At 36.8% G+C, this 22,749-nt stretch overlaps 1 protein-coding gene across 1 annotated transcript in view; it reads right to left on the bottom strand.

The window, feature by feature from the left end:
- Positions 1-517: 517 nt before the first annotated feature.
- The window catches only part of CYLC1 (cylicin 1), a 45,300-nt gene continuing 23,068 nt past the window's right edge, over positions 518-22,749 (bottom strand). The window contains 4 exon segments of the mRNA XM_044937118.1: positions 518-651; positions 10,574-12,129; positions 12,132-12,222; positions 13,768-13,886. Coding sequence (XP_044793053.1) covers positions 619-651; positions 10,574-12,129; positions 12,132-12,222; positions 13,768-13,886 — 1,799 coding nt within the window. The 3' untranslated portion in view covers positions 518-618.

Below are 22,749 nucleotides of genomic sequence, written 5' to 3'. Positions count from 1 at the left end.
ATATGCATGCATGGATGCATGCATGTATCTTTCCTTCCACATCCAGAAGGAATATGAAAAGCATATTCATAGGAATTTGTATAATGATTGATAAGCATATTTTATCCTCCTATGGTCACTTGCAGTTTATCATTAAAAAAATAAACTAAAGAAATTTTTAAAGATAAATGATAGCATTTGGAATTTTTTTTATGTATGTGGGTGGTGGGGATTATAATCTACATATATCTCTGTTTATTTTAATGGTGTGAAAGATCTGGTTCTTTCCATTTTCTTTATTTTTTTCTAAATATAAAGTAAAACAGAAATTTAACAGAACATGTAAGAGAATCCCAAAGAACATTGCTGTTACAACCTGAACACAGAAGTAGCTTCCAAAGTGAAGTGATGTAAAATGCTGCAAACCTTTGTCCTGAGTAGATCAGGCTTCTAGTAAAAAAATCATACACCTCTATACATCACCTTTATAAATTACATGTAAAAAAATCAACTCCTTGTGCTCACAGAAGACTTGTTTTTTATTTATTACAGTTCCACAGAAGTAGAAATGCTCATTTGAGAGTAGCTATTGTTAACTATGGTAAGGCCATTCTGTGAAATGAAGTGCTCAGTTGTTCTTTAAAGCAGCTTATGAATCCATTTTGCTGCAGGCTGAGGAATAAAGTAGAAAAAAGATTAAAATAAATAGTAGCATTAAAAAGAAGCTAGTAATTATAGAGAGTTCCTGGTGTGTTAAAGACCACAATAAAACACACAAGTGGAGGCAAACTTGGATATAATTTTTATGTTTTCTTATTAAAAATGTAGATCCTTGGATCCCACCCTAGAGTTAGCATTAAAAGCCTGAGATGGGGTCAGAAATAGCATGTTTAATAATTTCTCTGCATGATCCTAATGTTCACTTAAAGATGTGAAGTACTGAATACTAGTCCAACCACCAGCATTTGTGTAGGAACCAAGTCCTAAGGAATGTTACATTATGAACACAACTACTTTAATGGACTAGGGCTTCAAAAGCTGATAATATAAAAACACAAAAATACATTTTAAATACTGATAGTCTCTCTAAATTCCACCACATTAATACAAGTGTTTTCACATTTGCACATTATTGTCTAGTGTTTGTACAATAGTTGCAAATTTCATCTAGTTGCAAACCTATAGTATTTTCCTCTATGTTCTCCCTTAACATTATAGTATAAACTTTCCCCTCTAAACTCAAGGTCTCACAACTAGTATTTCAATGAATAAATACTATGTTTTACATTTTAGTATGCCAATTTTTAAATTTTCTACATTTAGTTTAATTCCAAATTTTTTGTCCTATAGACAGTATTGCAATTATCATCTCTATGCCCAGAGGTTTTTTTTTTTTTTTTTTTTTTTTTTTTTTTTTTTCCTTCTGCTGACTTGTTTTTATTATAGTACGTTTTTACTAATGGGATTACTGAATCAAATAGTACCATCCCATTTGTGACTCTTCCTACATAGTCCCATATAGGTCTAGAAGAAATTTAACCAGTTTGTGTTGTTCCTCTTTTGCCAACAGCAGTGAATTAATGGTATATATATATATATATATATATATATATATATATATATATCTGTGTATCTTACTTGGAACTGTTGAGGCTTCAGGGATAATGGTGTATTTATTCATTTATTAACTACTCAGAGAGTAGTAGCAGAATTTTTTCCATACATAAAAGACTTTTGGCAGTGTTCAGAAAATGGAAATTTGCCTAAGGAAGGCAGATCATGGAATTAGAGCTTATTCTTGACAATCAGACGTCAGCAAGAAGACATCAAAACTAATGGTGAGTGAGTGGAAAGGGTAGATTAGTTGCACACTTAGAGCACAGCAAAGCAGCAGTGTTTCAACACAGTTATATAACAGGTAAAAATAAATATCTTGAAACTATAGATTTTTTTTTTTTAAATCAAAGATTCATCTTGGAACAAATCAATACTTTGTTCATCTTCCATTTATTTATAGTTTAGCATTTCCTAAAAACAAACAAACAAACTTTAAACTGTAGTAGAGGTATCACAATTTTCTATTGCTGCTTTTATGCCCCATAGCCTTGCATTATGCTTACTATGCCTGTTGTCAACTCTGTGTCACTCCCGTCAACCATTTTATCTGCCTCCTGGTCTGGAAATTTTGTTTCTTCCTTCAGTTAATATTTTCAATGTCATACTCATATTCCATTTCATGATGCAATTTCATACACTGGTTTTGGTATTAACTAGTTGGGTATTCTTGATTAGAAACTTCTCCCATTGCCTTTGCCTTTCAAAAATCTTTCTTATCTTTCATAGTCCTGTTCATATATCACTTTTTCACCCTGATTGAATGAGTGAATGAGTGTAAGTTAATTCATAAACTGGGCAGACTAAAATTTCATACTATCTAGTACCATCTGGAGTTTTAAAAATGCCCAGCAATTATTTCATTCATTTCCTGCTAATTTCTAATAAATGACAAATAAATTGATTTATTAAATTAATATTGAATGCCAGCCACTCTCTTGGACATATAAGCAAAGAGTTTTTGTCTTCACAGAGCTTACCTTTTACCAAAAAATACACAAAATAAACATAATAAATAAAGTAAATTACATAGTGGAAGGTAGCAAATTTCATAGGAAAAAAAGTAGATGACTTGAGGACTAGTATGCAGTAGTGGGGATTGTTACAATTTAAAATTGTATGATTAAATTAACCTCATTGAAAAATTGATATTTGAGCAAATATTTGAAGAGACAATTAACCACATAGAAATCTGAAGAAATAAGATTCTAGGTTGAAGTGTGGATCTATGCAAAGTCCTATTCCTGGGATGTATGGAAGGATGCCAGTATGGTTTCATCAGACTGATGAAAAGGTGAGATCAGAGAGAACAGCAAGTCAGATTATCTAGGATCTTATTGGCAGTTGTAAGCATTTTGACATTCATTCTGAGTGAAATTAAGTATTAGAGTTTGTTGTTGTTCTCAAGTTTTGTTTCATTAGGTTTAATTTAACTTTGTTAATTCTAAGTATACATTTTAATAAACTTTATCAATTAAATGATGTTCAATAAATTGAATCCATGTTGAGGATATGAAGAGGAAAGATTAGAAGCAAGAGATATCTTAGCAGGCTAATGCAGTAATAAAGGAGAGAGATAATAGTGATGAGGACCTGGCTGGTAGCAATATGGTTCACAAGTGGTCAGATTTTAGATGTATACTGAGTCAACAGGATCCAAGAAGGATTGTGAAAGAAAAATAATTAAGATGCTGCTAATGAATTATAATCTTATTCTTGATCTTCAAGAAAATGTATCATGAGAATTTACTGTTTCCTTTCAATCTTTGTTAGATAGCTATTATAAAGATAAGGAAATTCTCTATTCCTTTTTAAATTGGTGTTTTCATCTTAAGTAAATGCTGAAATTTATCAAATACTTTTCCACACACCTGCAATTCCAGTTCTCAAGAATAAAGTAGATGAGGAGAGAACATAAAGATGGAAAGTTTGTGTGGTATTTTGACTGTTTGTATTCTCAGGGAGCTTCCCAGGTGGCTCAGTGGTAAAGAATCTGCCAGCCAAGCAGGAGACAGAAGTTCAGTCCTTGGGTCAGGAAGATCTCCTGGAGAAGGAAATGACAACTCACACCAGTATTCTTGCCTGGGAAATCCCATGGACAGAGGAATTTGGCAGACTATAGCCCATAGGGTTGCAAAAAGTCAGACATGATGTAGCAACTAAAGAACAGCAACAACAACAGCAGCAATATTCTATGAGAAAAATAAAGTAGGATTCTGGATTAGAAGAGTAACTGAACAGTTGTGGGAGGGGATAACATAAGATATAGTAAATCAGGGAAGGCTTCTCCAAAAAATAATATTTAAGTTGAAAAACCAAATGATGAGAAGGACTAGTCATGCAAAAACCGGGGAGAAGAATTCCAAGCAGAGGGAACAGTATATGCAAAAACTTGGCAAGAGAGCAATCTTAATGTATATGAGAAGCAAAAATAGTAGTAGTTTGGGTAGGTCAAAAAATAAAATGGCAAACTGGTTCAAGATGAAGGTAGAAAATAGATGAGGATGGATAATGTAAGCATTGAAAGCCAGGGTAAGAAGCCTGAGTTTATTATGAATGTAATGGGAAACCTTAGTGTTTTAAGCAGTGGACAGTAGAGGCAGCAAGACTCTTGCAGTACTTCAGCAAAGATTATGATGAATATTGGGACCATTTAGGTAGTAGTAATTGAGATGGAAGAAGTTGACTGATTCAAGATATATTTTGGAGGTAAGGTAGACAAGTTTTAGTGATTGATCACATATGGGGGATAAGGAAAAGAGCAGAATCATAGATAATATCCAGATTTTAAAAGATTAAATGGGTGGATGGCAGTGCCATTTACTACAAAGATGGAGAATACTGGGAAGGATTAGGTTTTGAAATTGGTTAAGAGTGTTATTCATATACGTTAAATTTGAGATGTCCAGTAGACTCTACACTGAAACTTCCAAGGAGGTGTTTAGAATTTGGAACTCATTGGAAAGACCAAAGTTGGTTATGTTACTTTAGGAGTAATCAGTACATAAATGACATTTAAAACTATTAAATTGGATTAACTTATCAAAGGAGAATTTTAGAGAGAAGGTCCAGGACCAAGTCTTAGATCATTCTAACATTAAAGGTGAGGAAGTGTAAGATATAATAAAGGTGGTGGAAAGCTACCAGTAAGTAGAAAGAACAGGATAGGATCAGATAAGATCAGATCAGTCACTCAGTCGTGTCCGACTCTTTGCGACACCATGAATCGCAGCACGCCAGGCCTCCCTGTCCATCACCAACTCCCGAAGTTCACTGAGACTCACGTCCATCGAGTCAGTGATGCCACCCAGCCATCTCGTCCTCTGTCCTCCCCTTCTCCTTCTGCCCCCAATCCCTCCCAGCATCAGAGTCTTTTCCAATGAGTCAACTCTTCGCATGAGGTGGCCAAAGTACTGGAGTTTCAGCTTTAGCATCATTCTTTCCAAAGAAATCCCAGGGCTGATCTCTTTCAGAATAGACTGATCGGATCTCCTTGCAGTCCAAGGGACTCTCAAGAGTCTTCTCCAACACCACAGTTCAAAAACATCAATTCTTCGGCACTCAGCCTTCTTCACAGTCCAACTCTCACATCCATACATGACCACAGGAAAAACCATCGCCTTGACTAGATGAACCTTTGTTGGCAAAGTACTGCCTCTGCTTTTGAATATGCTGTCTAGGTTGGTCATAACTTTCCTTTCAAGGAATAAGAGTCTTTTAATTTCATGGCTGCAGTCATGATCTGTAGTGATTTTGGAGCCCAGAAAAATAAAGTCTGACACTGTTTCCACTGTTTTCCTGTCTATTTCCCATGAAGTGATGGGACCGGATGCCATGATCTTTGTTTTCTGAATGTTGAGCTTTAATCACCTTTTTCACTCTCCACTTTCACTTTCATCATGAGGTTTTGTAGTTCCTTTTCACTTTCTGCCATAAGGGTGTTGTCATCTGCATATCTGAGGTTACTGATATTTCTCCTCGCAATCTTGATTTCAGCTTGTGCTTCATCCAGCCCAGAGTTTCTCATGATGTACTCTGCATAGAAGTTAAATAAACAGGGTGACAATATACAGCCTTCACGAACTCCTTTTCCTATTTGCAACCAGTCTGTTGGTCCATGTCCAGTTCTAACTGTTGCTTCCTGACCTGCATACAAACTTCTCAAGAGACAGATCAGGTAGTCTGGTATTCCCATCTCTTTCAGAATTTTCCGCAGTTTATTGCGATCCACACAGTCAAAGGCCTTGGCATAGTCAATAAAGCAGAAATAGATGCTTTTCTGGAACTCTCTTGCTTTTTCCATGATCCAGTGGATGTTGGCAATTTGATCTCTGGTTTCTCTGCCTTTTCTAAAACCAGCTTGAATATCGGGCAGTTCAGGGTTCACATATTGCTGAAGCCTCGCTGGGAGAATTTTGAGCATTACTTTACTAGCGTGTGAGATGAGTGCAATTGTGCAGTAGTTTGAGCATTCTTTGGGATTGGAATGAAAACTGACCTTTTCCAGTCCTGTGGCCACTGCTGAGTTTTCCAAATTTGCTGGCATATTGAGTGCAGCACTTTCACAGCATCATCTTTCAGGATTTGGAATAGCTCCACTGGAATTCCATCACCTTCACAAGCTTTGTTCATAGTGATGCTTTCTAAGGCCCACTTGACTTCACATTCCAGGATGTCTGGCTCTAGGTCAGTGATCACACCATCGTGATTATCTTGGGCATGAAGATCTTTTTTGTACAGTTCTTCTGTGTATTCTTGCCACCTCTTCTTAATATCTTCTGCTTCTGTTAGGTCCATACCATTTCTGTCCTTTATCGAGCCCATGTTTGCATGAAATGTTCCTTTGGTATCTCTGATTTTCTTGAAGAGATCTCTAGTCTTTCCCATTCTATTGTTTTCCTCTATTTATTTGCATTGATCGCTGAAGAAGGCTTTTTTATTTCTTCTTGCTATTCTTTGGAACTCTGCATTCAGATGCTTATATCTTTCCTTTTCTCCTTTGCTTTTTGCTTCTCTTCTTTTCACAGGTATTTGTAAGGCCTCCCCAGAAAGCCATTTTTCTTTTTTGCATTTCTTTTCCATGGGGATGGTCTTGATCCCTGTCTCCTGTACAATGTCACGAACCTCATTCCATAGTTCATCAGGCACTCTATTTATCAGATCTAGGCCCTTAAATCTATTTCTCACTTCCACTGTATAATCATAAGGGATTTGATTTAGGTCGTACCTGAATGGTCTAGTGGTTTTCCATACTTTCTTCAATTTCAGTCTGAATTTGGCAATAAGGAATTCATGGTCTGAGCCACAGACAGCTCCTGGTCTTTTTTTTGCTAACTGTATAGAGCTTCTCCATTTTGGCTGGAAAGAATATAATCAATCTGATTTCAGTGTTGACCATCTGGTGATGTCCATGTATAGAGTCTTCTCTTGTGTTGTTGGAAGAGGGTGTTTGTTATGACCAGTGCATTTTCTTAGCAAAACTCTATTAGTCTTTGCCCTGCCTCATTCCGTATTCAAAGGCCAAATTTTCCTGTTACTCCAGGTGTTTCTTGACTTCTACTTTTGTATTCCAGTCCCCTATAATGAAAAGGACATCTTTTTTGGGTGTTAGTTCTAAAAGGTCTTGTAGGTCTTCATAGAACCGTTCAATTTCAGCTTCTTCAGCATTACTCTTTGGGGCATAGACTTGGATTACCGTGATATTGAATGGTTTGCCTTGGAAACGAACAGAGAACATTCTGTAGTTTTTGAGATTGCATCCAAGTACTGCATCTTAGACTCTTTTGGTGAACATGATGGCTACTCCATTTCTTCTGAGGAATTCCTGCCTGCAGTAGTAGATATAATGGTCATCTGAGTTAAGTTCACCCATTCCAGTCCATTTCAGTTCACTGATTCCTAGAATGTCGACATTCACTCTTGCCATTTCTTGTTTGACCACTTCCAATTTGCCTTGATTCATGGACCTGACATTCCAGGTTCCTATGCAGTATTGCTCTTTACAGCATCGGACCTTGCTTCTATCACCAGTCACATCCACAGCTGGGTATTCTTTTTGTCTTGGCTCCATCCCTTCATTCTTTCTGGAGCCATTTCTCCACTGATCTCCAGTAGCATATTGGGCACCCACTGACCTGGGGAGTTTCTCCTTCAGTATCCTATCATTTTGCCTTTTCACACTGTTAGTGGGGTTCTCAAGGCAAGAATACTGAAGTGGTTTGCCATTCCCTTCTCCAGTGGACCACATTCTGTCAGATCTCTCCACCATGACCCGCCCATCTTGGGTTGCCCCACGGGCATGACTTAGTTTCATTGAGTTAGACTATGGCTGTGGTCCTAGTGTGATCAGATTGACTAGTTTTCTGTGAGTATGGATAGGATAGAGTCAAGTTAACTAAGTGTTTTTTGAAAGAAGAGGTTGGTTTAAATGCTGCTGGATTATAGAATAACATGAGGAGAGAAGAGAGCTCAGTATGTGTGGCTACAAGAACATATTTGGTAATCTTGAAAAGAGCACTTTTAGCAAAGTGGTAGGGATGGAAGGGCCTGATTAGATGGTAGCTATACAAATTTAAGCTTATTACAGTGATGGTATGAATATATGCAAGGCCAAAACATATCCTGAAAGTTTTTTTTTTTTTTTTAACAATTAAAATTAATCCTCAGATTCAAGGATTTTGTTGTATTTCTTGTATTTTACATATTTTTTTTAATTTAACAATTTTTATTTAGAATTTTTATTGAAATTTACTTACAATATTATATCAGTTTCAGGTATTCTACATAGTGATTTGATATTTTTATACATTATGAAACAATCACAAGTCTAGTTACCATTTATCACCAAAGTTATTATAATATTATTGATTATATTCTTTACACTATATAGTAATCACTATGACATTTATTTTATAACTAGAATTTGTATCTCTTAATCTTCCTCACCTATTTCACTTATCTTCACATCTGTCTCCACTATGGTGACCACCAATTTGTTCACTTAATAAGTCAGTTTTTGTTGTTTGTTCATTTGTTTTGGTTTTAAATTCCACATATAAGTGTACATATTTTTCATAAAAACTACTTTTGGAAGAGAGTTCAGCTTTTCAAGGGTCTCTTTTTCTCAATTGCCTTAAAATTATCCACCAATATATATTTTTTTTATTTTTATTTTTTTTTTATTTTTAAACTTTACATAATTGTATTAGTTTTGCCAAATATCAAAATGAATCCGCCACAGGTATACATGTGTGCCCCATCCTGAACCCTCCTCCCTCCTCCCTCCCCATACCCTCCCTCTGGGTCTTCCCAGTGCACTAGCTCCAAGCATCCAGTATCGTGCATCGAACCAGGACTGGCAACTCGTTTCATACATGATATTTTACATGTTTCAATGCCATTCTCCCAAATCTTCCCACCCTCTCCCTCTCCCACAGAGTCCATAAGACTGTTCTATACATCAGTGTCTCTTTTGCTGTCTCGTACACAGGGTTATTGTTACCATCTTTCTAAATTCCATATATATGCTTTAGTATACTGAATTGGTGTTTTTCTTTCTGGCTTACTTCACTCTGTATAATAGGCTCCAGTTTCATCCACCTCATTAGAACTGATTCAAATGCATTATTTTTAATGGCTGAGTAATACTCCATTGTGTATATGTACCACAGCTTTCTTATTCCACCAATATATTTTTATTCCTTAAAAATTTTGTTGCTTTACTGGTTATCTGCCCGTTGACTTAGACTGAGCCTTAAACAATGGGGTCGTTAACCAGCTTTGTCACAAAGCTGACATTTTGAGTCTGTCAGGAGAAAAATGGACTTAAAATCAGCCTTTTTTGAAAGAGATAATATGGATTAATTAATCTCTCCCACAAATGTAAAATATATGAAGAGCAAATGGAAATCAATACATAAAGTTTTATTATAAATAAACCAAGGATAGAAAAAACTTGGAATACAATGTAAAGTGAGATTCCCACCATTCAGAAGAGGAAATGGAAGCCCTTTGAGAGATAAGAACAAGAATGGGGGGACAGAGAGGGCAAGGAAGAAAGGGTGGGGGAAAATTAATTAAATATAAGGTCCAATCCCAGCCATATCTACAGATGATCTGAATTTAGCAGGACAGAGAACATGAAACCTACCATGCTGAGAATAGTCAATTAACACTGTGGGAAAGCAAAGGAAACACAGACTGATGCCCAGAAACCATGCAAATGAATCACATCTCAACCAAAGATCAGAGAGCCAACAAGGGAGGAAAAGAATGGGAAGAGCAGACCTTCCATCCAAAGTGAGATGTTTAACTAAGCATCCCTTTACAGCCATGTTTTAAAGGAAGGGGAATTGAAAGGGAGATCCTCTGTAGGAGAAAAGTAGAAAACGTTAAAATTACAGATCCAAAGAGATTGGATCAACCTTGAAAATACTCCCCCCCCCACCCCCCAATTATCAGTACTAGTGACAACTCATAAAGATATGGTTAAAAATTAAATAATTAAATATGCTTTTTTGCATATCTGAATCCTAGTATGTTATGTTTCTATCTTGCTGTGTCTGAATTTGGTTGAGTTTTTACCATATTCAGCAACTTTCTAGGAAATGTACTTATATCCTACTAAAACATGCCCCTTAAAAATTTTAGCCATTTTCCTTTTTGTTCTTTCATAAGTGTGGGACAGTTAACCACATTTGTAATGTGATCATTTTTACAAATAATTATGAAAAGTTTCTTAAATCCCAAGCCAGTTCTCTCTGCTCCAATCTAAATTCTATTCTTAACTTTTTGACATTTATTTTGCAACTCTTTTGGGTCCTGTGGAAGTACTCTATCTTTTCTCATCTGTGAGTCTCAAAATTGTCAATATTCCAGTAAAAGAGAACTAATCTTCAGAGAAAATATGAATTCAAAATTTAAAATATATCTTTCAGTTTTAATCCAATTTTCTCTAAAAATAAAACAGGAGCAAACATACCAAAGGAGCAAAGCTTGGTTTTGGAGGTGGAGGAGGCATCTGGCAACGACAGAGACGTTTGACTCTAGGTGATGGCGGTATAGGCTCACAAGGAGGTAGTGGTGGTCTTTCTCTTGATGGAGGAACTCTACCTGTACCTATTTTTTTTCCTTTTTCTTTGAATGTAGTTCTCCGGGATGGCATTTTGATTCCTCTTTTTGGTTCCACTGCATCCTTCTTTGAATCTGTAGATGTGGCATCTGATTCATCAACTCTCTTTTTAGGCCCAGGTTTAAATAGAGACTCTTCAGATTCAGCATCTGAACTTTTGAACATTTCAGTCTTCTTTAGCCATCTTTTGGAAGACACATCAGATTCAGCACCACTAGACTCTGTGTCCTTCTTTGCAGTCTTCTTGGTGTCTTTCTTTGAATCTCGCTTAACCTTCTTTGACTCCCAATCAGACTCAGTTTCAGTAGACACTTTGGACTTCATTGCAGGCTTTTTTTGGTCATCTTTCTTTAAATCTTTCTTATCTTTCTTTGAATCTTTTTTACTCTTTTTTGCATCCCCTTCAGATTCAGAATCAGCATCAGTAGACACAGCATCTTTCTTGGCATCCTTTTTCTTATCATCTTTCTTGCCCTTTTTCGAATCTTTCTTCACATCCTTTGAGTCTCCAGATTCTGCTTCAGTAGACTCTGCATCTTTCTTGGCATTCTTTTTCTTATCATCTTTCTTTGAATCTTTCTTGCCCTTTTTCGAATCTTTCTTCACATCCGTTGAGTCTCCAGATTCTGCTTCAGTAGACTCTGCATCTTTCTTGGCATCCTTTTTCTTATCACCTTTCTTTGAATCTTTCTTGCCCTTTTTCGAATCTTTCTTTGCATCCTTTGAGTCTCCAGATTCTGCATCAGTAGACTCTGTATACTTCTTTGCATCTTTCTTGGTGTCTTTTGTTGCACCCTTCTTATCTTTCTTTGCATCTTTTGAATCTACAGATTCAGCATCAGAGCCCTTCCCCTTTGCATCTTTTTTTGCATCCTTATTTGTTGGCTTCTTTGAATTATTCTGTGAATAATTCTTTAACCACATATCAAATTCCACGGATTCAGCATCCGATTCCCCTAAATGCACCATTAAACCCACATTTGAACTATTTTTTGAGCAAGTCTCTGATATGGCATCAGAATTATTCTTTGAGCTCTTAGAGTACTTCTTCGTACTTGTGGATTCAAAATCCATCTCCTTGGAATCTTTTGAATATCTCTTTTCTTTTTTTTTTTGATGCTTTATTGAAACTGATATAGAATCTTTGGATTCTGGGTTTGTTTCTGATTTGGACTTTGACTTCTTAGATAGTTGACTTCCAAGTGATGATTTTGATGGAGTTTTATCTGCTTTATTTCCTCTTTTAGGTTTCTCATCTATTTCATGTGGGCCTGTATCTTTCTTGTAAATTTTCTTCAAAGCTGTTCCTTTTTTGTCATCTTTGTACTTTTTAGATTCTTCCTTTTTAGAATGGGTTATATGAGTATAAGGATGTCTGAATGAGGCCTGTATCCTGACGATTAAATAATAGATGGACTTTGAACTTTTTTCCTTAAAGAATGCCTTATCCATATATGAGCTGGCTTCTGAATTTCATCTAAATTTCTTTTATCATGTCTCTGAAAAAAAATGGTTAGAATAATGATAAGTTTTTTAATGAGTTATATCTTTTTTATATTGAAACAAATAGTCTAGCTTTTTCTATGACCATATATTTAGATTGTGTCTTGTTTCTGTTTCAACATTCTGTGTGTGTTTGTATGTGTGTGTGAGAAAACTCCACTTTGGAAATAAAATGAATTTAAGAAGAACCTCAGAATATCTTCAGCGTTTCCTATTAAGATAAGAAGGGGTCCACAATGATTCATGACACTTCAGGACCTGGCCTCACAATAGATAATAAATTCCTTTAGAACTCCTACATGGGAGAGATATTTTGAAACATTTCATGTACCCTTCTGCCCCAAAATAGATTAAAAAAATTAAGCTGATACTCCTGAAGTGTGTCATGATAATTCTTATGATAGTTTACAATTCTGCAGGCTTCTGGGTTAGCCTGATTTCTACTTATACTTTCAAGATTTTCTTACCAAATTGAGAGCCTAATATCTCTGCTGTGAAGCACTGCTGAAAATAAATACATAAAATAAAACAAGTGTCTTATTCTCATTAATTAGTGTAGCAGTTGCTGCTGCTGCTAAGTCACTTCAGTCGTGTCCAACTCTGTGCGACCCCATAGACGGCAGCCCACCAGACTTCCCCGTCCCTGAGATTCTCCAGGCAAGAACACTGGAGTGGGTTGCCATTTCCTTCTTCAATGCATGAAAGTGAAAAGTGAAAGTGAAGTCGCTCAGTCGTGTCCAACTCTAGCGACCCCATGGACTGCAGCCTACCAGGCTCCTCTGTCCATGAGATTTTCCAGGCAAAAGTACTGGAGTGGGGTGCCATTGCCTTCTCCAGTAGCATATTATAATTATTACTTTTATATTTCTGTCCAAACATTTGTCAAGGCTGGTTGTCACAGTGACCATATAGACTAATTTTACATTTAGTTCTTATATTTCTTCCATTGTTATATGGAATGAAAGGAAGACCATGAAGAGAAGCATGAAACTTGGATCTCAATAGATGTAAATAAATGGCCCTTGAATAAATGCATTGACTATAGATCTGCTTTGGGAGATGCTTTTAAAACATATTTTGCTATCACTATGGGTGACCTCTGTAAGCTAACTTTTATTTTGGTTAGTTGTAAGAATAACTCCATTTTATAAAAGCAATAGAAAACTGGAATCTCCAAGTATCTAGTATTTGAATGTTAGATTAAAGAAAATGTAAAGGCCCTGAAACCTCAAGATTGGCTCCTAAGACTCAAATTTTATATGTTTTTGCAGCCGGTAAACATTGCCTGAGAGATCCCACCAGTTTCAGTATTACATTCTCCAGCTTACCTAGCCAATGAGCTTTAAAATGCCTTTGAAATGGAGGAACACATATAAATAAAAGTTCAATCAGAAACAGTTGGGGACAATCTGCTATACAGGGAATTATACACCTAAAATATCAGCATCCTAAAGATATCAAAATTCAAATTATGTATTTTATTTGTATGCATGCATTATAACATATTATATTTAGTTAAGAATGATCTTGTTGGTACTCACAGGAACTGTGGCTTGTATTTCTGAAGGTCTTAATCTCTTATTTCCACCTGGCTGGGATGACTTGGGAAATGTTATAGTCAAGTACTGTTGATTCCGTATTTTTTTGCTTGATTCACTGACTGAAATGAGAGAGGAAAAGAAACAATTTTGCAGCTAATAGCCAGACTTTCATCAGTTCTGAAATATTCCTGAGCAAGAAATATAGTTTAATTTAAACTAAATTATAACTCAAAATATAGTTCCCCCCTCCTAGAGTTTATAGTTTATTTGCATGCCAGTTAAGAAAAAAATAACAATTTATTAGTCCATTTAGAACCAAATTAAGTTTAAAATGACATTTGTAATTTTATTTTCTAGATTAATCCAATACATGCACTACCATGTGTAAAATAGATAGCTAATGGGAAGCTGCTGTATAACACAGGGAGCTCAGCTCAGTGCTCTGATGACAGAAGGGGTGGGGTAGGGGAGTGGGGGGGAGGCTCAATAGGGAGAGTATATATGCCGGGCCAAGAGGAGCTACTCCACGTCCAAGGTGAGGAGCAGTGGCTGCACTTTGCTGGAGCAGCCGTGAAGAGATACCCCACGTCCAAGGTAAGAGAAACCCAAATGACGGTAGGTGTGGTGAGAGGGCATCAGAGGGCAGACACACTGAAATCAGAATCACAGAAAACTAGCCAATCTGATCACACAGACCACAGCCTTGTCTAACTCAATGAAACTAAGCCATGCCATGTGGGGCCACCCAACACCGGTGGGTCATGGTGGAGAGGTCTGACAGAATGTGGTCCACTGAAGAAGGGAATGGCAAACCACTTCAGTATTCTTGCCTTGAGAACCCCGTGAACAGTATGAAAAGGCAAAATGATAGGATACTGAAAGAGGAACTCCCCAGGTCAGTAGGTGCCCAATATGCTACTGGAGATCAGTGGAGAAATAACCCCAGAAAGAATGAAGGGATGAAGCCAAAGCAAAAACAATACCCAGTTGCAGATGTGACTGGTGATAGAAGCAAGGTCCGATGCTGTAAAGAACAATATTGCATAGGAACCTGGAATGTTAGCTCCATGAATCAAGGCAAATTGGAAGTCGTCAAACAGGAGATGGCAAGAGTGAATGTCGACATTCCAGGAATCAGCAAACTAAAATGGACTGGAATGGATGAATTTAACTCAGATGACCACTATATCTACTACTGTGAGCAGGAATCTCTTAGAAGAAATGCAGTAGCCATCATGTTCAACAAAAGAGTCCGAAATGCAGTACTTGGATGCAATCTCAAAAATGACAGAATGATTTCTGTTAATTTCCAAGGCAAACCATTCAATATCACAGTAATCCAAGTCTATGACCCAACCGGTAATGCTGAAGAAGCTGAGTCGAATGGTTCTATGAAGACCTCCAAGACCTTTTAGAACTAACACCCCAAAAAGATATCCTTTTCATTATAGGGGACTAGAATGCAAAAGTAGAAAGTCAAGAAACACCTAGGGTAACAGGCAAATTTGGCCTTGGAATATGGAATGAAGTAGGGCAAAGTTTAATAGAGTTTTGCCAAGAAAACGCACAGGTCATAGCAAACACCTTCTTCCAACAACACAAGAGAAGACTCTACGCATGGACATAACCAGATGGCCAAGACAGAAATCAGATTGATTATATTCTTTGCAGCAAAAAATGGAGAAGCTCTGATCATAAACTCCTTATTGCCAAATTCAGACTTAAATCGAAGAAAGTAGGGAAAACCACTAGACCATTCAGATATGACCTAAATCAAATCCCTTATGATTATACAGTGGAAATGAGAAATAGATTTCAGGGACTAGATCTGATAAATAGAGTACCTGATCAACTATGGATAGACATTGGTGACATTGTACAGGAGACAGGGATCAAGACCATCACAATGGAAAATAAGTGCAAAAAAGCAAAATGGCTGTCTGAGGAGGCCTTACAAATAGCTGTGAAAATAAGAGAAGAGAAAAGCAAAGGAGAAAAGAAAGATATAAGCATCAGAATGCAGAGCTCCAAAGAATAGCAAGGAGAGATAAGAAAACTTTCCTCAGCAGTCAATGCAAAAAAATAGAGGAAAACAACAGAATGGGAAAGACTAGAGATCTCTTCAAGAAAATTAGAGATACCAGGGGAACATTTCATGCAAAGATGGGCTCAATAAAGGACAGAAATGGTATGGACCTAACAGAAGCAGAAGATATTAAGAAGAGGGGGCAAGAATACACAGAGGAACTGTACAAAAAAGATTTTCACGACCCAGATAATCACGATGGTGTGATCACTCACTCAGAGCCAGACATCCTTGAATGTGAAGTCAAGTGTGCCTTAGAAAGCATCACTACGAACAAAGCTAGGGGAGGTGATGGAATTCCAGTTGAGCTATTTCAAATCCTGGAAGATGATGCTGTGAAAGAGCTGCACTCATAATGCCAGCAAATTTGGAAAATTTAGCAGTGGCCACAGGAGTGGAAAGGGTCAGTTTTCATTCCAATTCCAAAGAAAGGCAATGTCAAAGAATGCTCAAACTACCGCACAATTGCACTCATCTCACACGCTAGTAAAGTAATGCTCAAAATTCTCCAAGCCAGGCTTCAGCAATGTGTGAACCGTTAACTTCCAGATGTTCAAGCTGGTTTTAGCTTGAAGAGATCAAATTGCCAACATCTGCTGGATCATGGAAAAAGGAAGAGAGTTCCAGAAAAACATCTATTTCTGTTTTATTGACTGTGCCAAAGCCTTTGACTGTGTGGATCACAATAAACTGTGGAAAATTCTGAAAGAGATGGGAATACCAGACCACCTGACCTGCCTCTTGAGAAACCTATATGCAGATCAGGAAGCAACAGTTAGAACTGGACATGGACCAACAGACTGGTTCCAAATAGGAAAAGGAGTATGTCAAGGCTGTATATTGTTACCCTGCTTATTTAATTTATATGTAGAGAGCATTATGAGAAACGCTGTGCTGGAAGAAGCACAAGCTGGAATCAAGATTGCCAGGGGAAATATCAATAACCTTTTATATGCAGATGACACCACCCTTATGGCAGAAAGTGAAGAGGAACTAAGAAGCCTCTTGATGAAAGTGATGGAGGAGAGTGAAAAATTTGGCTTAAAGCTTAACATTCAGAAAACTAAGATCATGGCATCTTGCCCCATCACTTCATGGGAAATAGATAGGGAAACAGTGTCAGACTTTATTTTTTGGGGCTCCAAAATCACTGCAGATGGTGATTGCAGCCAAGAAATTAGAAGACACTTACTCCTTGGAAGGAAAGTTATGACCGACCTAGATAGCATATTCAAAAGCAGAGACATTACTTTGCCAGCAAAGGACCGTCTAGTGAAAGCTATGGTTTTTCTAGTGGTCATGTATGGATGTGAGAGTTGGACTGTGAAGAAAGCTGAGCACCGAAGAATTGATACTTTTGAACTGTGGTGTTGGAAGAGACTCTTGAGAGTCCCTTGGACTGTAAGGAGATCAACCAGTCCTTTCTAAAGGAGATCAGCCCTGGGTGTTCTTTGGAAGGACTGATGCTGAAGCTGAAACTCCAATACTTCGGCCATCTCATGCAAAGAGTTGACTCATTAGAAAAGACTCTGATGTTGGGAGGGATTGGGGGCAGGAGGAGAAAGGGACAACAGAGGTTGAGATGGCTGGATGGCATCAGTGACTCGATGGATATAAGTTTGAGTGAACTCCGGGAGTTGGTGATGGACAGGGAGGCCTGGCGTGTTGCAATTCATGGGGTTGCAAAGAGTCTGACACGACTAAGTGACTGAACTGAACTGAACTTATCTGATATATATATTTATATCTGATTCATGTTGCCACGCAGCAGGAACTAACAGAACATTGTATAGCAATTATCCTCCAATTTAAAAAATTAATGAAAAAAATAGTTACAGTAATACAATAAAAAAATAGGAATGGAATATAAAGATTAACTGTTTCCTTCCAAATACCTCCATCATCTCCACTACCTTCATTTTGTTTAGATTGCAGAGCATATGACTTCTTCTATAGTCCCCATAATAGCTATTAATAGCACAATAGCATAATAGTTATTAACAGAGCATCAGCTAAATGTCTCATTTGATTAAGCGTTTAGGTTACTCCTCCTCTAACCTCAATGACATCCCAAGCCATAAAAATTAAGACCACAGACCCAAATGCTTCATTCAGTTCTGACACCCTTATGACATTGAAACATGTATATTATTATATGTGTAATGAATCGCCAGTCCAGGTTCGATGCATGATACAGCGTGCTTGTGGTTGGTGCACTGGGATGACCCAGAGGGATGGGATGGGGAAGGAGGTGGGAGGGGGTTTAGGATGGGAAACACATGTACACCCATGGTGGATTAAAGTCAATGTATAGCAAAACCAATACAATATTGTAAAGTATTTAGTCTCCAATTAAAATAAATAAATTTAAAAAATTAATTAAAAAAAAAAGGCATGTACACATTTGAGGGCACCCAGAATAGAGTGATCAGGAGGATCAAGCTATCTGGAAGCTATCAAAGGAAGAAAAGTGGGATAGTTTAGGTAGTTCTTCTGGAGATTAACAAGAGATGTGATCATTATACTCAAATATTTAAAGAGCTGTTACATAAAAGAGTAGTAGTAATAGTAGTAATAAGATAGCGGCAACTGCTAACACATACATAGCACTTACTATATGCTGGACTGTGTTTTAAGCACTTTATATATATATCAAGTCTTAGTCACTGAAACACTTTGAATTAGTTAATATTATTTATGATTGACTCCATTGTACAGATGTAGAAAAATAAAGTACCTAGAGAGGTTAAATTACTTGCCCCCAAATCATAAATTTAGCATAAGAGTTAAGATTCAAGCACAGATAGTTTGGCTCCAGAGTCCATGCTCTTAATTAGGATGTCAGAGACTTCTTTGTTTCCTGAGGGAATAACTAGACTCAATGGATAAAAGTTGTAGCAATGCAGGTGGATTTCAACTCAATATATTAAGAAATTTCCTAAAGTTTTAGCTGTTCAACACATGAACAGTCAACTTTTTTCTTTGTGACTATAGAAATACTTTAAACACACACACACACACACATACCAATATTCATGCTTCTCTTAGATTTTAACAAAAACTCAGGGTTTTTTACACTTTATCACATTGAATGGAAGAGACTAGTCATTTTCCCTAAAATTATTTTCAAATATAATTTTAATTTTTACTTGGTATGGAATCATCATATGTTTTGATGGTTATTTCTTGCCTGTTTAAAAAAGAAAATGTTTTAATTGAATTTGTACTATGTCTAATAATAATAATAACGACTATTATTACTAAGATGTCTTTAATAGTAATGCTGTCAGAAATCTGATGTGTTCTCTGAATTCCATTATCTAAGACTGTTTAACTATAATCCACAATTCCCATCCTCTAAATCAAGTTATAGATGTATATGACTGTATTTCTCATCAAAACTTGAATAAAAATAGACAATAGATTAAAACTGAAATAAAAACACTCCAGTTAAAATAAATATATCAATTAAAAAAAAAACTTGGTAAAGAGAAGGAAATATAATCTTATGTGCATATCTAAATAAACTTACTAATGACAAATTTAACTTAGTAAAAAAGAAAACCCACTAATTTGAAAAATTCTATAACCTGCAAAATATCTTATTTAATTATATAGAGCAATAAATAAAATTAGTTCCCCTACAATTTTCTAATGAAAACATCTAAATCAGTATGAACCATATATCTTCTAAATTCATTACATAAATTTTGAAGACAACCTACCATGTTTTAATATTCTTAGTACTTAAATCACTAATGATGTGTGAGAGGGGAACATATAAATGTTGATCTGTATTTTGAGTTGCTCCTACACATGGGAAAATTGGTCCATGGTATTTTCAATTTGGAAAGTACTCATTTAATATTGTAATGATTGTGTTGTTTATCGAAGACACACATGGTATAATTTGTTTTTAATTTTAAAATTTGTATCTTTTTAAAATTTTATTTTATTTAAGTATTACTTCCTTATTAATTAGCAGGAACAGTAGATTGTGACCATTGCTAATTCTGAGATTGTACTTGTGTGTGCTAAGGCACTTCAGTTGTGTCTGACTCTTTGCAACCCAGAGTCTCTAGGTGTGGCTCAATCAAGTCTATTTAAAAACTCTCACAGGTTATTTGGACACTCAGTTCTAGTTATGAATCACACTCAGTTCTATGTATGAATTCATGGTCTTGAAAAAGAAAACTTCATAGATTTCTGAAATAGTCCAAGCTTGTGGTGTTTGCTTTTTCAAAAAAAATAGATCAATGGTCTATTCATTTGTATTGAAACCACATTTATTCTATAGCAGAGCTAAAAGGTTAAATGTCCTGGGATCCTGGAAACTTAATTGTTTGAAAGTTTGAAATGCTGGCTGGGTCACTGCCTTCACATACTGGGAAAAATATTTTGCACCTGTATTGTTTTTGACCTCTTTGCTACAGGCTAAAGTAATCTTTTTCAAACTTTCTTTTAAGCACAACTCAATGAGTGTGATATGTGGGTAATTCAAATTCTACTGTAATAATAGAGTTTATAAATCATGCATAGCCAGACATCCTGGAATGTGAAGTCAAGTGGGCCTTAGAAAGCATCACTACGAACAAAGCTAGGGGAGGTGATGGAATTCCACTTGAGCTATTTCAAATCCTGAAAGATGATGCTGTGAAAGTGCTGCACTCAATATGCCAGCACATTTGGAAAACTCAGCAATGGCAACAGGAGTGGAAAAGGTCAGTTTTCATTCCAATCCCAAAGAAAGGCAATGCCAAAGAATGCTCAAACTGCCGCACAATTGCACTCATCTCACATGCTAGTAAAGTAATGCTCAAAATTCTCCCAGCCAGGCTTCAGCAATACGTGAACCATGAACTTCCTCATATTCAAGCTGGTTTTAGAAAAGGCAGAGGAACCAGAAATCAAATTGCCAACATCTGCTGGATCATGGAAAAAGGAAGAGAGCTCCATAAAAACATCTATTTCTGCTTTATTGACTATGCCAAAGCCTTTGACTGTGTGGGTCACAATAAACTGTGGAAAATTCTGAAAGAGATGGGAATACCATACCACCTGACCTGCCTCCTGAGAAATTTGTATGCAGGTCAAGAAGCAACAGTTAGAATTGGACATGGAACAACAGACTGGTTCCAAATAGGAAAAGGAGTACGTCAAGGCTGTATGTTGTCACCCTGCTTATTTAACTTATTTGTAGAGTACATCATGAGAAACACTGGACTGGAAGAAGCACAAGCTGGAATCAAGATTGACAGGATAAATATCAATAACCTCATATATGCAGATGACACCACCCTTATGGCAGAAAGTGAAGAGGAACTAAAAAGCCTCTTGATGAAAGTGAAAGTGGAGAGTGAAAAAGTTGGCTTAAAGCTCAACATTCAGAAAACGAAGATCATGGCATCCAGTCCCATCACTTCATGGGAAATAGACGGGGAAACAGTGGAAACAGTGTCAGACTTTATTTTTTGGGGCTCCAAAATCATTGCATATGGTGACTGCAACCATGAAATTAAAAGACGCTTACTTCTTGGAAGGAAAGTTATGACCAACCTAGAAAGGAAATTCAAAAGCAGAGACATTATTTTGCCAACAAAAGTCTGTCTAGTCAAGGCTATGGTTTTTCCTGTGGTCATGAATGGATGTGAGACTTGGACTGTGAAGAAGGCTGAGAGCTGAAGAATTGATGGTTTTGAACTGTGGTGTTGGAGAAGACTCTTGAGAGTCCCTTGGACTGCAAGGAGATCCAACCAGTCCATTCTGAAGGAGATCAGCCCTGGGATTTCTTTGGAAGGACTGATGCTAAAGCTGGAACTCCAGTACTTTGGCCACCTCATGCGAAGAGTTGACTCATTGGAAAAGACTCTGATGCTGGGAGGGATTGGGGGCAGGTGGAGAAGGGGATGACAGAGGATGAGATGGCTGGATGGTATCATTGACTCGATGGACGTGAGTCTGAGTGAACTCTGGGAGTTGGTGATGGACAGGGAGGCCTGGCGTGCTGTGATTCATGGGGTCGCAAAGAGTCAGACACGACTGAGCGACTGAACTCAACTGAACTGAAGATAGAAAATTTTAAGAGATGAAATAAAATACATAAATTGAAGCTGTAGTATCCTATTCACACATTTCAATTGATTATCTTGCATGTGCATCTCATTTTGGAAAACACTAGAGAAGGCAATCAAGAAACAATGAGAAATGGGAAAACAGTCAAGTATCACAACATGTCTACCTTGTATATGGGCTTCCCAGGTGGAAAAGAAACTGTCTCCCAATTCAGGACATGAAAGAGATGTGGGTTTGATCTTTCAGTTGGGAAGACTTCTGCTACTATTTTTGCCTGGAGAATCTCATGGTTGGAGAAGCCTCGCAGGCTATGGCCCATAGGGTCACAAAGAGTTGGACAGTACTGAAGTGACTTAGCATGCACTGCCTTGTATACAAGTGGCCTCAGTTTTACATCATTAGGTCTGTAATATAGTTAAAATCCTGAGAATTTTTATTCATTCCAAAGTGTACATTTTAGTGCAATAAATGATTGTGTGCATACAATTTGTTACATAAGTGATCTGAACCTATATTTTGAAATAAAGGGGAAAATTAGTGACAGAAGTCAGAAGAGAATGGAAGTCATATTTAGTTCTAAAACAAAACAAAACAAACAAAAATAAAACAGCAAAAAGCCCTGACAATTTAAGGTTTTTAATCATAGCACACATATTTTTCAAAAGTGAGTGTGAAATAAAGACATTGTTTTTATATTGAAATAAAAAAATTGTGTGAGTTGTATGGCTAGCAGAAAGTACAAAAACATATACAAGTAAGAATTCTTCAGGTAGAAGGAAATTACCTAAGGTAGTACTTCCTAAAAAAAAAAAAAAAAAGCATAA

The sequence above is a fragment of the Bubalus bubalis genome, chromosome X (assembly GCF_019923935.1).
Source record: "Bubalus bubalis isolate 160015118507 breed Murrah chromosome X, NDDB_SH_1, whole genome shotgun sequence".
Lineage (NCBI taxonomy): Eukaryota > Metazoa > Chordata > Mammalia > Artiodactyla > Bovidae > Bubalus > Bubalus bubalis.
Note: the sequence above shows the minus strand (reverse complement) of the source record. Positions and strands in the feature narration are given on the sequence as shown.